The sequence below is a fragment of the Pagrus pagrus genome (assembly GCF_965226575.1).
Source record: "Pagrus pagrus genome assembly, chromosome: 4".
Taxonomy (NCBI): Eukaryota; Metazoa; Chordata; class Actinopteri; order Spariformes; family Sparidae; genus Pagrus; species Pagrus pagrus.
Window position 1 is genome coordinate 8,350,884 of NC_140188.1, and position 16,410 is coordinate 8,367,293.

At 40.2% G+C, this 16,410-nt stretch overlaps 1 protein-coding gene across 8 annotated transcripts in view; it reads left to right on the forward strand.

Moving 5' to 3' along the window:
- Positions 1-16,410, forward strand: part of robo2 (roundabout, axon guidance receptor, homolog 2) — a 311,369-nt gene that overhangs the window by 32,309 nt on the left and 262,650 nt on the right. For 7 of the 8 annotated variants that reach the window (XM_084351853.1, XM_084351850.1, XM_084351851.1 and 4 more), the window contains exon 3: positions 14,341-14,370. The exons of the other annotated variant lie outside the window; for it this stretch is intronic. In XM_084351853.1, coding sequence (XP_084207979.1) covers positions 14,341-14,370 — 30 coding nt within the window. The remainder of the gene's footprint in view (positions 1-14,340; positions 14,371-16,410) is intronic. 8 annotated transcript variants of the gene reach the window in all.

The window sequence follows — 16,410 nt, forward strand, 5'->3', positions numbered from 1 at the left end:
ATCTGCATGACAAAGAAAATTAATTGACTAAACTGTTCATCATCTTTGTGCATCCTTTTCAATTGAAGCGTGCCATCTCGAGCACAACAGAATGCAAGATTCGATAGTCATAAAATAAACAGATAACATTTCTGTCACACATTTTTGTAGATCATAACTGTGTTGGTTTATTTAATCTATCTCTGGCGTGGATTTTGAAAGCAATAGAGAGCTTCATTAATGGTGCTGGGCCTGAATTTTTAACATACCAAATCTTAACGTGAATAGAAAATGTCGGAAGACTAATGCAACAGAGATGAATGAATGACAAAGATTTCAATATTCTCTTATTGTAGTTGCACCAAGATTTGCTCGTCAAATACCACCTCTCCTATCACTGTATCTCAAGCTCATCTTCGATTTCTCGGCTTGTAGCCTGGTGTTAATGCTAATGGCATGCTGGATCAGCGGAGACAGTTAAAGTGATGGCTAGCCTGAGTGGACTTCTGTCCTGTATAAAACCCTATCCCCAGATGGGCCAAGGAAGATTTAGTGATAAGCAAAGGGGTCTTTTAAATGAGTGAGTGCTGGAAATGTGGAGACACATCTCCACACCCAGCCATTTGGACTGGAATGGCAGAGAGGTGAGTGCTGAGGTCCTGTCCATTTGGAAGACTGACAGCACAATCAGAAGCGTCTTAATCACATCTGGTTGTCTCATTAATCAAAGGAAGTACTATTGTAAAATGTTATGCCTCTGTCCATCAATGTACACCAGTACATTTCCGTTAATAATTTGGCTAACCTTCAAGGAAAGTTCGTTCAGTGATCACATTGGAAGGAAAAGCTTGCACTTGGATTAGCTATCCATTTTAAAAAAAAATTTTTTTTTAGTTTACAAAGATCATAAGACAACATTTCCAAGTGTGTGATTATCTGGTTCACAGATTTAGGAATACATGATTCGGATGTCATTGCAGATTTTGAAGCATAGCTATTTTTGTTAAATAAAAGTGTTCTGACTCTCTTTCACTAGGTAGAAATAGCTTCTCTCTTGCACAGTTGCAGTCAACTTAGTTAAATGTCCTCTGTGGAGTTTTCTTGTAAACAACCAAGCTATGTTTACATTCATTATTTTTCACCAAACATAATGTGGGCATCCTTGAGGATTAAGAAATGCCTTGACTGCTTTTCTTCCATTATAAAATATTTGCAGAGCTGATATATCCAAGTTTACTTACTTGCAGTCATCTTCACAGGAATGTGGTGGCATGAATGTGTATTGAGCTGTCTGAGTGCTTACACAACTGTTTGTTTTCTCTTCATTTGACCTCCAGACTCTTTATGAAAATGTACATTGCTACTGTTATCATCTAGGCTGAATGCAGCATTTTTAATGTTGTGGAATATTAAGTCGAGATTTCCTCCGTGGCACATTTTATGGCACCATGCAACTGTCTCAGCACTGATTAGTAAATGGCGCTTTGCTGGCATGGCTGGACTTGATTTCACTGTAATGATCTTCCCACTCTGTTACGGTGGACTCGTTTCCACCAGATTTCATTAATCTTTCTAACTGCTGTGACCTCTGAACTCTGGACAAGGCTGGGGTCCTGAACACCTGTCCACTTCCTAGCTGACTACCCAGAACTGTAGCACTTGAAGACCCCTGCTGAATGCCTTTCCTTGTTAGCGGATAGTGAAGTTCAATCATTGCAGTTAATAGAGAGATTTCTGTGCCCATGGGCCTTGATACCACATAAGATCATAAATTCTTAATACAAAATTGATTCACAGAATCAATCATCACCAATCAATACATTGCAGTGTGACACTGGTCCTTGGATTTAGATGTGTATTTTATCAACCCCCCTTCTCTATTTCACTCTTTCTTGCTTCCACTCCTGGTAGCATAATATGATGTTGAGAAAATATGATGTTGAGAAAATATGATGTTGAGAAAAGCAAAGAACAGGTTGTCCTCAACCAGATGAAACATGTTACATCTCTGTACAGTAAGTTGAGGTGCCGTCAGGGACACACACTCAGAACACACTCTTTTGCGTCTTGCAGCCAGCTATGACAAGCAATTTATCTCCAAAACATTTGTATTCAGCCTTGTATCATCACTGCAGTCCATGTGATACAATCACTGTGGTCAGCTGTGTCTAACTGTTTTTTTTGTTTGTTTTTTTTTTACTGTGAAAGGAATTTATTTACCAAGCCGTGTTTGGAATCAAGTTTTTGTACATAGCTTTTTAATGAAAAAAAACAACAATAGGAAACAAACAAATGTAAAAATCCACTTCCACTTTTCCAGGTGAGTTTCAACCGACTTTCTGCAGCCTTCAAGTTGGACTCATAAAAGCTAGCTAACTGTCACCCCTGTCAGCACAGTCTGAGAGGTGGACGAGACATGTCATCTCGACAAAATTTAAAATGTGTTTTGAGGCCCCCTAGCTGAGTGGCTGCCACTCTTTCTCATCGCTAGGCAGATTTAATGCCCAACACTACTCCCAAGAGCAATGGCCCTACCCCAGCACATCAAGGAGTGTATTTCTCTCCATCTCTCTCCATCTCTCTCTGCCTCTCTGAAGGGACCCAGGTGGGGGTATTGTGGAGCTGAACCTTGAATTCTCTCCAGAATGTTTCTATAGGTCAGCAGTTTGACCTCTCTGCATCATGTTGAATGCATATGAAGAGGAATTTCGTATTAGGAATTTGTCATTTCTACATACATGTTACTCGTAGCAACTATAAGAATCAACACTAGGTCATGATAAACAGACACACTGCACATTCTCAATCATATCTCAATGGCATAAGTTAATAGTGTAAATAACTGTGAAATGTTTGAAATGTATTACCACATTCCAGAGAAACTTACAACAAGGAATTTACCATTCAGAGCAAATAGTTATGCATGTAGATTTTAAGGGAGCTGCTTGGATTCTAAAACCTTCTCAAACACAAGTTTCATGTGAACATTACATTTTAGTGAACTCAAAATACTGTAAATAGCTGCAGCTGCAAAAAGGGTTGGCATGAGGGCATTCGCAGAGTGTTAAGTTATGAAGGCCACCTTGTACACCTGTGTGAGTATGATTGGATGTTACTAGTCAGCTGGTACCCAGGCAGTTGATGGTGTGACTTCAATTCTTTACATAAATGAAGGCGATGCTCCACATGTAATTGGGTTATGGATAAGTCAATCAAGAAAAAAAATAATTACCATAGAATATCATTGAGTTTTTGTCGGTTGTGTAAAACAAGGAAAACAAAGAGGGTAACACCTTGGTACTGGGGAACTTGTCATTTCTTCCTACATTTTCTGACAATTTATACATCAAATGATTTATTTATTAATCAAAAAATCCCAATTGAATCATCAATTGATAATGGAACTAGTTGATAGTTGCAGCCAAGCCCTATATTGTGCACCTAATTTCTGAAGCTTTTAGCTCAAAATCCTTAACTTTGTGTCTGCTGACATCCTCTCCAGCAGCAAGAGATGATTTAAATTGCAGCAAAGATCAGGAAGTTGCTCTGACAGTGACAGTGTGAAAGCCTGCTGTTTATTTACATCAGCCAATGCAAAAGTGAGAAAACACGGCAGCTAACGAAATGTGTTACCACTGGCCTGATGCTGTTCATTTAGAAACATGGGAACACAAGCGTGGTTTGAAATACATCACTGCCTGTTTACTGGGTCTGAGTATTGGCAGCTGGCAGTGTTGTCAGTCAGGACAGGAGCTTACCTGTCAGTCGATCAACATTTTTCAGTTGCGAATATGAATGTGAAATAGAGAGTTACTGGTATTTATCAGTCAGGCATAAACATGTTCTCTCAAACCAATGTGTTAACATACACAGACACATTTTCAATATACCCCCTGCATGTGTGAATAAGTGAAGAGTAGTAGGCTACATTTTGTTCCCCATATGAAAAGTGATCCTATTTTCTGGAAGAGAGCAAGAGTGCGGGGGAAAAAGAATATCATTATGGAAACACCTGACTTCAGTCTGAGTGCATTTCTCTCCTGCTGTTATTTCTGCGTAGTCATTTTTTGAACTGGATATAAGGGGGTAGATTTCATATTGACTGGCTTATTATACTCATTCAATTTGCAGTGATCAAAAGTGTTACTGAAATGGAAGGATGAACTGTAGGCCTGGGTGGCTGTATGGATGCTAGGCTGGCAGCTCCAATAAAGCCTGAGGGGGCTCAAGTCTACCTGGAAGTGTCTGGGAGATGATGTGATTGTTGCTGATGATATGGGGTAATGGACGTGTATAGCTTTCAGTCTACTGGCAGTCTCTCCTACTACTCTGCCTGTAGCCGGGGATCTCATTTTGTAAACACCCCTGGAAAGTTAGTCTGAGAGACTCTGTGCCTCACTACATCCATCTGTCTAAATAACCCTCCCACAATGCTTTGGGTGTGTGTTTTTATAATGAGTGCTTCTTTTGTTGATCCCAAACCACCTTTTGGCATTTTTGCCATAGTTATTTTGTGTTTGATAATAAATAACCCCAGTGAAGTTGCTTTATTGTCTTAGAGCAAACAAGCCCCCAGACTGTATACAGCGGATGATCGATTGGCCGACAGTCTAGTAGTTTGCAAATGTACAGTATTCAAATGAATGAGACTGTGCAACAGCCTGAAGCTAAACTGAGGTAATGATTTATGTATGGTGGCACATTGACTACAGATAAGTACAGCCCATTTCTCACCTTTCCATAACATTGCCTCTTTTGGTTCTTTTCTACTTGATGCACCAGTTTATGATGGGTTGAATGGGTAAATGTTGCGTACCTCTGAACAGTCAAATGATACAATTCACAACATGTCATCACACTTTAAAATGACTTAAGGTAAAGGATGTGATGGTAAAAATTGTGTAGGAAATACTGATGATACTGAAATGACTGACAGTGTCTGCATGAAAGTAAAATATTCTGCTCTCTGTTCTTACACTGCACAATTCAGATAATCAAAGCCATAATTGAAGCTAAATGTAATGTTAAGCTCACCCTCACATGAATGTCATGATGAAGTGTTGTTTCCCTCAGGATCAAATAACAGTTTGACATGATTGTTGATAAAATGTTAATATTGTCAAGCTTGATATTTTTACCTGGAAACCATCAGGTAAATTGACAAATGTAACCAGAAAATCTGATCAGCCTTTTCCAATAAAAAATAACTAGATCTGAATATGGACATCTGTCTCCATCAGTTTGTAAAACTAAAACGTTAGCTCTGCAGCTAAAGTGGAGACTGGGAACAGCAGTATAATGCAGGGGCTGTCATATATATTTATCTTTGATAATGTCATATGGTTTTTTTCAGCAGTAGTTTGTCATTGCTGTCATAAATGGACAATCACCTTTGAATATTATTACGATTATGTTTTAGAGCAGTTAAAGGTAAAGTCATGTGTATCGACTATCATAGCAATGTAGTTTCTATTCAGGTCAGTTTAGCAGAACTACACAGCTCCTTTGAGGGTGGAGACTGTGACAGCTTTAGCCAGCTTTACATGCAGCAGCATGCTGTCTTGTGTTCCCTTTCAAGTTGAAATGCAACTAAAAATTTACTTGGTATTTCTATTTCCCCTTTACTTTTTATCCATTTCCATTTTGTGGTAATACACTGCAACTTCATTGTACAATGTCATTGTCATTTTGAGTCAAATGTGGCTAACTACTACACAACTACCATCCGTAATAATGACATTGATGAGTTCCCTAAAATGTGACAGAAACACAAGGATGTCACTGTCATTTTAATAGCATCATTGTACCTACATCTTGCAGGATTTTCATATGAACAAGTGAATGATTACAAACTAGTATTGCTGCATTCCATTCATGTGCAATGTCAGAAAATAATTAGTTCTGCAGACCACAGCTGAGTGTATAATTGAGATTTTATAGAGTTTCTGAGATGTGAGAGAGATACAGAAAAGGAGGAGGAGTAAAGAGTTGAGAGCTGGGACTGTTGAAACCTGTTATTTAATTGAGTGTGTGATATAGTGTACAGTGCTGTTGGCCTGAAGAGCTGCTGACCTTCACCGGTGACACCAGTGATCAGGTGAAACTCCTCAGCCAAAATGGGGATAGGAGCACTGTCCACATCTGTCCATGTACTGATGGAAACCAGAGGAGCAATAAATAGATTTTTCTCATTACAGTTTCATAATGCACTTCAGTTGTAGCACAGTCAGTACATTGTGATTGTAAACAAACATGGTTCAAGCAGTAATGGCTTATAGCAGGGCGCAAATTATTTCTGTTAATGTCAGCATCGCATATCCGTTTTATTTACCACACTTTCTGTGAAATTCAATGTTACTTCTGCCTTGTTTTCCTTGGGATAATTCTATACAAATATGGTACTGTATGGTCAAATTTTACCTGGATATAACTTGTTGTTAAACCCCATTAATCACTTACACAACTGATGACGTGAAATATTATGGTGTAGTGTATTTTATTAAACACTTCAAAATGATTTAGCAAGAAAAAGGCTTTAAAGCACCATACTAATAATATCACACACCTTTACAATTATGGTATAATCAATCACACTAATCCTATTATGCTATTAGTCGGCATTATGATCCCTGCATGTAATTCTAGTCTCATGCTACCTATTCACAGACTTTTTCCAGTTTACAGCTCACGCATGCATGTGTAATATACATGATTTAAGAGACTGTTAGACTGTAATTTCCCGAGTTACTGACATAGAGATGTTCTACTAGTATAAGATCACAGTATTAGAATTCCTGCATACCTGTGGTGCTGCACTTTCTTATTTACTTTGGCTCATTAGATCTCTACTCAGCACTGTATGGGAGTGTGCAGTGGGGATAGACCGATAACTGGCCTGGTGATTATTCCGCCTGATATTCAGCAGTTTTTCATTTATCAGCATTAGTGTTCTTTTGTGTCAGTGTGTCCAATCAGTGTGTCAGATTGCCAATAAAATAAATCAATTTAATCTGTGGTCTCTCTCAATGTCCAACCCACAACACACTGACTGGTTGCACATAACAAGTATTGGTCAACATTGAATAATTTGAATCTGCCAAGTAACTAGTAGATACATTTACCAAATAAATGTAGTAGAGCAAGGGTATAAAGTAGCATAAAATGGAATTACTGGAGTAAAGTACCTTAATCATAGAAGAACGGTAAATAATGTATCTGTCAAAAGCAATCTGTACACTAAGGATCGACCAGTATGGTTTTCCATGGCCGATACCGACACCTGATTATTCTGTTTTGACCTTTTTCTGCAAATGCACATCAGTCAGCACATCCTTGATAACTAATGACTGTTATTGGCTCTGGAAAAGCCATATTGGTCGGTCCCTAGTGTACAGACTGCTTTTGACTAACACATTATTTACTGTTCTTTGAGCTTTGTTGCAGCTGCTGGAGCAGGACAAACAACACGTTTATCATTCTTATTGTACACAGAATCAGGTGACGTGTTGCAATTCCAATCTCCAACCTGAGCAGAGGCCTCATTAGGTATAATAATTGAAAATAACAGTGTGGGTGTGCAGGGCCTTGAACTGCTTGCTACACCACTGCAACAGTAGTTGAATTATTCTGTTATTACATGTACTATTGAAAATAGCACTGATGAATTCAGTTTCCCAACATAATGGAAAGTGCACTGCAGACATAGCTTTCACTTTTTGTTTTACACTCTGAAGTGCAGTTTTCACGATAAAAGGCACAATCTTTAATTGGCATATTAATGATAATCAATTTTGTTCTTCTTATTATTATATTATTATTATTATCTGAGAGCGAACCATTAGAATCTGTAAACACCCCCACCTGACACTTAAGGTAAAAAAAAAAAGCCTGCTTGTCTGTAACAGACATGGATGTAAAAAACTAGGAACAGCTTTGTAATGTGTGTCCACCTCATATTGATTTTAATGCCACTTACGTAGCATATTTGTCCATAATTCAAATGTGTGATCCCATAAATAAGGTTTTGCTATTTTCCAGTTCCAGCTGTTGAAGGAGGCGGTGCGTTGTTTGGTGTGAAGGGGGACAAGGGATTGATGAGAACGTCGACAAAAGAAAAGCTCAGCACACGGTAGCAGTTTGGGTGGGTCTTAGAGATGGAAGAAAGCCTCAGGCTGGAGCCTTGCTGCCACCAGAATACCATATAGGCATGACACTGTTGCTTTTTTTAGCACCTGCTTTCCTGTTTGCAATGCTCTATTAGACAAAATGTCCATCTGCCAATGTATTCAGAATGCACTATGGAGGTTATTAACATGCCCTTGGCAAAAAGGGTTTAGCTCTGTGGGGCAAGCATCTCCATAAATCGCGGCAGAGGCAGTTTTATTACAGGTTGTAAATAGAAGCCGCTGTCATATTTTATGACAGCCATCACTAACTCATTCTGATTCTTATTACCTCTCTGTTCTTTGACTTGCGGGACCATTCACAGAAACATTCTGTGCACAAGTTTATGCGGTATAAAGGATTGATTGTAAAGGAATTTATTCCCAATGTAATTGCGCCTTCAGCTTGCGCCACACTTCTGACTTCAATTGCTGTTTTCATGAACATTATAACAAGCCCAGCCTGTTTCTTGAATGGTTACGTATAAAATTTACATATGGACTCTGGTACCAGCAGGTTGATTGAAGAGCTGTTTAGTGCAGCATGTTATGGAGGGGCAGAACACAATACATTTTTGATTAGTTCACAAATAAGGTCATCCAACTTGCATTTGAAGGAAGCTCATACTTTTGCTTACAGTAATTGTTCATTTCTAACTGATTGAATAGGAAAGTATATACCAGTTCATTGTATAGAATAGTTTACATAATATTGTAAATAAGAAATGGCATGCACTGTAATCAAAATCAAACTGCAGCATATTTTTTAACAGACATATGATTTGCAGTTATCACAGTGATCAGTCATATGCCAGACCAGCCAGGAACATATGTACATTTCAATCATATTTACTAATCGTCTTCTACAAGCGCTGCTCTTCTCCAGTCTGGCTTGTTTACTTATTTGAATTGGCTGACAGAGCGGTAATCTGCTTATGATCTTTAACATTTGGCTGCCAGCAGTCTGGGAGCAGTTCTCTATTCAAGTGTGCTGCTTTGTCGACCATAATCTATACATTTTTTTGTGAATATTGAAATATAAACACAAACAAAAAAACTGGCAAGGCTCTACTAGCTTTGATATGTTTGCTTTGCCAACATTGGTGACTTAAAGTATGAAGGAAAGACAGCATTCAGCTGCTGATAAAAGAAAGGTTCCACCACTGATTATTTGGCTGAAAGTCGCTGGGCTCTGATTCTGGTAAATTATAATTAGAACGTTAATCATTACCAAGAGATTAGCATAGCAGGAGAAATAATCATTTCACTGCCGCACAACAGTCATTTCAAGAGAGACAAACAACCAAATCTATTCCATTATAGACTTCCAAACTACACCCCTGTCCTGTGCTGGGACACACATGGGCGGAGTGAATGGGGATGGATGGTTGGATTAGGAATGCCGCGAGCGAGTAGATTATCCAGTATCTGGGCAGGCAGATGCGCAGAGGAGAAAACAACTACACAAAGAGCCAGATCTCCATCAGGGGATCAATTCATGGTGCTCGCTCTGTCACTTCCTGTGAAAAAGCAAATTTCATGGTGTGTTTTCAAGAGGCCGGCGTCGGAAAAACATCAAGAAGACATTTTCTCTCTCTCTCTCTCTCTCTCTCTCTCTCTCTCTCTCTCCTCTTTCTACTCTCCTCTGTTTTTCTCTACTCTACTCTTGAGCTCTTTCCTCTCTACACTCACCTACTCCACTTTTTTGGGTTCAGTTGTAAGATTTAAGTGCAAATGAGCTCTGTCTTCCTCTGTGCACATGCACAGTTACACTTAAGACACACGAACACACACATGCTGTAACCTATATTTGCTGAGTATGGTGAATGCCTATGTGTAAATTTTTTAAGAGGTTTAGCCAGTGAGAGCTGGAATGAGCGTTGCTGTTGGCTGAGTTTCTCAGCCCGGGGCCCCCTTGCCTCGCTCCCCCATTTCGCCCAGTAGAGCTTCATCCTTATCGCTGTCCTGCACCCCATCACTGCTGAAGCTGGGCTCCTCTCCTGCTTGACCACATTTATCCGAGGGGCTCTTGTCTGGGGGTGATAAGCTGTCAGACTTACCAGTATGGATGTAGGGGTTCCCACATCCTCTCCACTTCTCTCTACTGTGCTTTACTCCTTCCACAGTCGTCGTGATTGTTTTGGTGACAGTCAACAATATGTTTTTCTATACATCTGCCCTGACTATCACACACTGCACAGGTTTCCTTCTTATCCCTCTTATTCCCTCTCCCTCTTCCCCCTTCTGTTTCTTAGTACTGTATTAAAGAGGTAGAAAGTGTTTCGAGGCAAAAACAACTTTGAATGGTTAGTGTAATGGGCTCTGAGGGACCTTAGACAAAGACACTGAATGCTAATTCCAGCTACACTTCACCAGATTTATGTCTGTGTGAACTAATTTTACACAAGAGGCAGCAGACATCAAAGTCTGTCCCTTTCATCCGCTGATGACACACGCGCAGAGTTTGTTTTTGGAACATCTGTGCTGTTTTTCTGTTTCTGAACTTTGTGTTCAGAACTTTTCACACATAATTGTTAATATTTCTGCTGCGGATTGTTGTGTTGTTGTGTCACTTGGCTGCTTATTAGAAGGAGTCTGATGAGTACTAGCTTTGAGATTAGCCCTGGTTTGGTAAACGTAAAATAACACTCAGCTCTTTGATGTCGAACTGTGATGAATTTCTTGCGCACTGTGGGAATAAGAATTTTACCTTTTAAGGTGTAAATGAACGCTGCAAACTATTTTCAACAAGACTACTGCTATTATAGCAACGATTGTTATTTTCAAAGTTCTTGCTCTACCCCCGTAGCTTTTGAAGGAGCACAGCCATGTGACACAGACTGTAACAAGCTGTCACTGTAGACCACTTACTATTTAGCACAAGCTGCACCACATGCTCCATGTATTTTCAGGTCGTTCTCCACTAACCACTTGCATCTAAGCTATTTGGTGCTTAGCCTTGCCAGCATCATTTAGATCTGGAGCCCAAGGTACCACGCCAGGCTCTTTATATGCAAAAGAATAATCTCTGAGTACTACTGTTTAACACAAAAAGCTCCAGGCTACTGATGAAAAACTCCTACTTAGAGGTGTAGACATGCAGCAAGATATATTGTCGCATAAGGGTTTGAATTTACCTTGTCTTGCCCAAATTTGCTTTGTAATTTTATAACTCAATTAACAGGGGGGCTGTCATACTTTAGAATTATGATCTTAAGCTATGGTGTAATAGCCCAGAGAGAAGCAAACATTGCGCTTGTTTATCTGTCATCAGAAATTTGTATTGCCGACAGATGCTGCTGTTGGTGTCTTAGAGAAAAGATCTCTTTCCTCATGTGCAGAAAGCTTAATTATTGTTCCTGGTATCGATGCTGCTGTTATGAAGGGAAAGTGAGATAGCGTGAAGGAATAGGAGAAATGGTAGGTGGGTGGGGGGGCGACCACAGGTAGGAAATGAGTGAAGATTATGTGGATTCAAGATATTAATTTGCACTGTGTATAAAAAATTATGGACTTGATCATGGGTTTCCTCAGAAGCTGTAATTAGGACATTAAAGCCATGGTGTGTGTACGAGACAGCCTGTTCATACTCCCCGCTTGTGAAGTACCTGTTTTATGAACTTGGGAGCATAACGACCTTGGAGCTTTGTCAGAGAAATGTGGCCAGTATCTAGTTAAAGAGTTGGCCTTGCATCTAGAAAACAGGCTCTTTGAAAATCATGCCGGTATTTGGTGATCAATCAGAATATGGAATTTATTTAATTTGTGAACGGTTTTCTATGGGGCTAACTTGAAGGAATGACTGTGAGGATGTTGTGTTAAAAGAAAGCTACAGTAGATTGGTGTTGGTATAGGTAATGTGTGCTTTTGTCTGTGGAATATGGAGCTGATATGATTACCCATATGATATATGATTACTCATGCTGCTTTTTTCTGATTTATTTGATTGTAATTTTAGTATCATTGAGTTTTTGTTGACTGATTAAAAACAAGGAAATAGAAGATGTCACCTTGGGCTATGGAAAATGCAGTTTACACTGTTTCTTTTTTTATTGATAAACACTTTATTGGCTAATTCATTGATAACCATTATATTCAGGGCTTTGGAGTAACATGATGTCAAGACTATTTAAAGTGCCCACAACAACTTTTTGTCTACTGTGGTTGAAGTGGTTGTGTGATCCATATACATGACTTACACCACATTTTCTTGTTGTCTGAGCTAGAGATGTCATCGGTTAACTATTGAGAATATTTTTTGCCCCGTTACGCACGTCAGTCTAATCTTAATTTGCGTAACGTACATAATAAAGGCAAAATTTGTCAAATGAGAGTTAAGTAGAACTATAGCACTATGCTGTACTACATTACTACTACTAACACCCTGCTGCAATGTCTGAGGATGGCTTGCAGCCAAAGACCACATCGCTGCTAGCTGAAGGGAGAAAGTGTGGTGCCAGGTGGAGGAGATATACTGCCAATCAGTGTTGCAGAAGGTGAGGGATTTGAGGAGTTAATTTGGTAATGTTAACATTACCTCCAGCCCGAGTTTGTTCTAACATTAAGAGCTACTGTGACTTAACACATGGAAAGGCACTTTATGAAAAAGAAGGATGAGCTAAAAGTCAAGCTAGCCAGAGCAAACAAGCTAATGTTAGCTCTGACAAGCGACTGCTAGCCAGCTCTTGCAAATGAAAGTTAACTTCACGACTACCTATAACTTCATCACTGCTGACTGGGAGATGCAGTCCAGTGTGCTCCGTTCTGCAGCACTGGCACAGCGAAATAAGGAAATAAGTCTTGATTATGCGAGACTTGTGTGCTGCCCAATCAGAGCCTCCCCGTCCGGTCCAGACAAACTCACCGGGGGCTGTCTGAATTAATTGGAAAGCGCTTGTATTTTAGGTTTTTTTCCTTAGTAATGAACCGGTTAATTACTGGTTAATCGGTGTCAGCTTTTCGAAAGCAAAATTTACCATAACTGACATCCCTAGTTTGAACTCAGAAGTACACAGTACACTGTACTTAATAAGTTACTGTGTGAATATTTGCATGAGACATGCTCTGATGTTATGTTACTCTTACAAGTTGGATGTTTTAATGCACCTTCCAATGATGATTATTTCTGCAAAATGATTAATATTCGACTTTATCTGCACTGGTCTTTGGACGTTTAGTACACTTTTTGACCATGAGCTGTCACAGCAAAGAGGGGGGATGGGCCAGTAGGCGAGAACCCTACAATTTCCCCACGAGAGTGCTCCTTTCTGATCTTCTACTCTCTTTCCTGCCCTCTCTTTCTCCTTCTCTCTTTGCTCCATTGCCCATAGTGAAGCCTAGCACCTTTCTTTTGCAAGAGTGATGCAATTTCCATGCACGTTTCTTCCTGGTAAAGAGCATCTCTATAAATATTGACCTTGTCTTTCCCCTACACCCTTTGCCTTCACCGACTACCTGTTATTGTTACTTGCCTTTTTGTTGGTTTACACTAGCAGACAGCCTCAGTCCAACACGCCCCTGAAGAGATATTTTCTAGAGTGCAGAAGGTGGATTGTGCTACCATCTCTTGTCTTGTCCACGATGCGAAGCTCCAAGCAAAAGACAGAGCACAGAGGAATGAATTCCCTCTGAAACCCAGAGTGAGGAGGGCAGGAAATAATTCAGCAGTCGCTCCAGCAGCAGCATCGGCATCAACAGCGGTGGCAGCAGTGAGCGTGAGAGAGATGGAGAGAGAGGGAGTGTGTGTGTGAGAGTGTGTGTGTGTGAGCTTGAGTGAGAGCGAGTTCCTATGCACTGTGCCGAGCGTAGCTGAGCCGTGCCGTCGCGTGGCAAGCTGTGTGTTCCCGTTTGGTTCCCGTGCGCTCTGGTGTGGCAGAGCTTACAGAAGGGAGAGATGTGGCTTCACTCGGAGCTCCAGCATCAGTGAAAGATCAGCACCCTGCCGGGGCATCACAAGAGCAGCATGGTAGGACTAGAGACCCACTGCTGACACCAGCGTGACTGATGATGACAGCCCACGCGTGGGTTACCATGCGCCACAGCCGCGCTGCTCTAGGAGGAAACACAGCCATGTGAAAGTGACTCGGCTGCCAGCAACTCTTGGACATGTTTTCCAGGGCAAAGTCTGGATTTCTTTCTGTGTTTGAACTTGTTTTTTTTCTCTTGGTGCTTTCTGGCTGTCCCGAACTCACCTATCAAGCAAGGACTAAAGGCAGATGGAACAAGGGGGGTAAGTGATGATGGACAACCATGACTGATACGCGTAATGTTAAATGTGGTGATGTTTTTAAATGAACTGAAGATTTGATGGACATGGATCTTGGACAGGATGGTGTTAAAATTTTGGATGACACATTCTCATCACAGACTGACCTTGCCTTGAGACACTTTTGGATTTTGATGTTTTGTGCCACCATATTAAGATGCATAAACAGTCTGGACTTTTACATAATGTTCATCCTCTGGTATACTTCTTTGCAATTATGACTTATGGTGTCAGCTGAGCTGTGTTCAAAGGAAGTTGACCTGTTTTCCTGAGCATAGGGGGAAGTGATGACCACTTATCCACTGAATGGTTTTGTCTAACTTTTCAGTTCTAGCAAATGTATACTTATCCAACAATGAACACTTAAGTTAAGCTTTTTCAGAGTTTGTATGGTTTTCATCATACTTTTACCCTTCTGCTGCTATCTTTTCATGTTTTAAAGATCTATTTTGAAACCCCTCCACTCTCTTCACACAAATGCTGACACACACACCTTCCCCTCTCTGTGAGGCGGAGTGAGATGAGCGGGATCAAATTTATCTGTGCGCCCAGGAATGTTTGGTTGGCAGGACATGCCACCAGTGTCTCAGAACTGTGATATTTGGTTTAAAGACTTAGATCACCAGTCTTGAGGAGAGGTGTTAATAATTCATCTCAGCCCCTCCGTGGGAGCGGTCCTCTCTCCTCTCTTGTAGCATTTAATCCCCTTTGTCGGATTAAAGGAACCTCTAATCTTAGTGCTAGTGCTCAGTGAGAAGGCTGAGAGATGCTCCCTACAGCCTATCGGCATTGTTTAGCACTCAAGGCTCACGCTGGGATGTGTGCGTCTTCAAAGAGGCAGTGTCACCACCGTGATCTATTTAATGATTCCTTGCCACTTTGCTTTTGCTCTTGTTCTGCCTCACCCGTTCCTAGCTTTACATTTCTTCAAATGGATCTCTTTCACACCCTCCTTTTGCCGTGTCCACGCACTTCTCACCGACACGCATCATTACCACACAGAAGTTCTTCTTAATGACTTGGACCATGCTCTCAGATTGATATTACACACTCTCAAATATTGGATAATGAAAGAGTCTCTCCTTTGATGTCCAGTACTTCTCTTACTTTAATAAGTTCATATGTGTATAAATCGTTAGTTTATAAGAAATGGGTCATAGCATTCACAGTCATTTTGTTATCCAGATTTTTGCTGTCAATGTAACAACAACCTATAATAGAAGAGACACTTGCAGATTGAACGAGAGAGAGAATAAAGTTTCATTTTGCCAGAGCTTTCAAAAACAACATGCATTTCGGCCCAATTTTTGAATCATTTGAAATGATGGATAAAATGTGTTCAAGGCTGAAATTTGATGCGTTTGGCACCAATATGAATCAGCAATCAGGAAACCAAGGGTAAAAGCAGATACAGTATGAAATCCAGCTATCACTGGCCTCCTGTGAAATGGAGGGCAGTGACCTCCCTTGGTGTAATTAGGCCACATCCCTATCTGTGCACAGTTGAACAAATCATTCCACAGCCATACTCTGAATCCCAACCTTGCTTGTTTAATTATATTTCGGTGACACGTTTTAGAAAGACTAATATTTTCCATGATTAAGATAAGATCCGTGCAGAGCTGACAAACGTTGATGGATCTCCTGTCATTACCTATAGAAGGGACTGGGTGGGAATAGCTATTTAACATTTCATCTGTGTGCCAGCACAGTGTCACTGGATTTTTCTCAACAGCAGTAATTTGCATTGGCTGTAAATTGCCATTCATTATCACATTTAACATCCTGATTTTCACACTTGTGTCATTTACGACTGCACAGTGTTAGCTAAATTATCAATATTTTCCCTTCTGTTACTGCTTATATTGCTAAGAACACTGGAGGTGTTATTTTAAGCCATTTTATTCACTCATTAAAAATTGTATGGCTGAGCCTAATGTGTGTGACAATTTGTCCATCAGTAATTGTGGGTTGGTCAAAACGTAACTTTCTCAAACTCAGCAT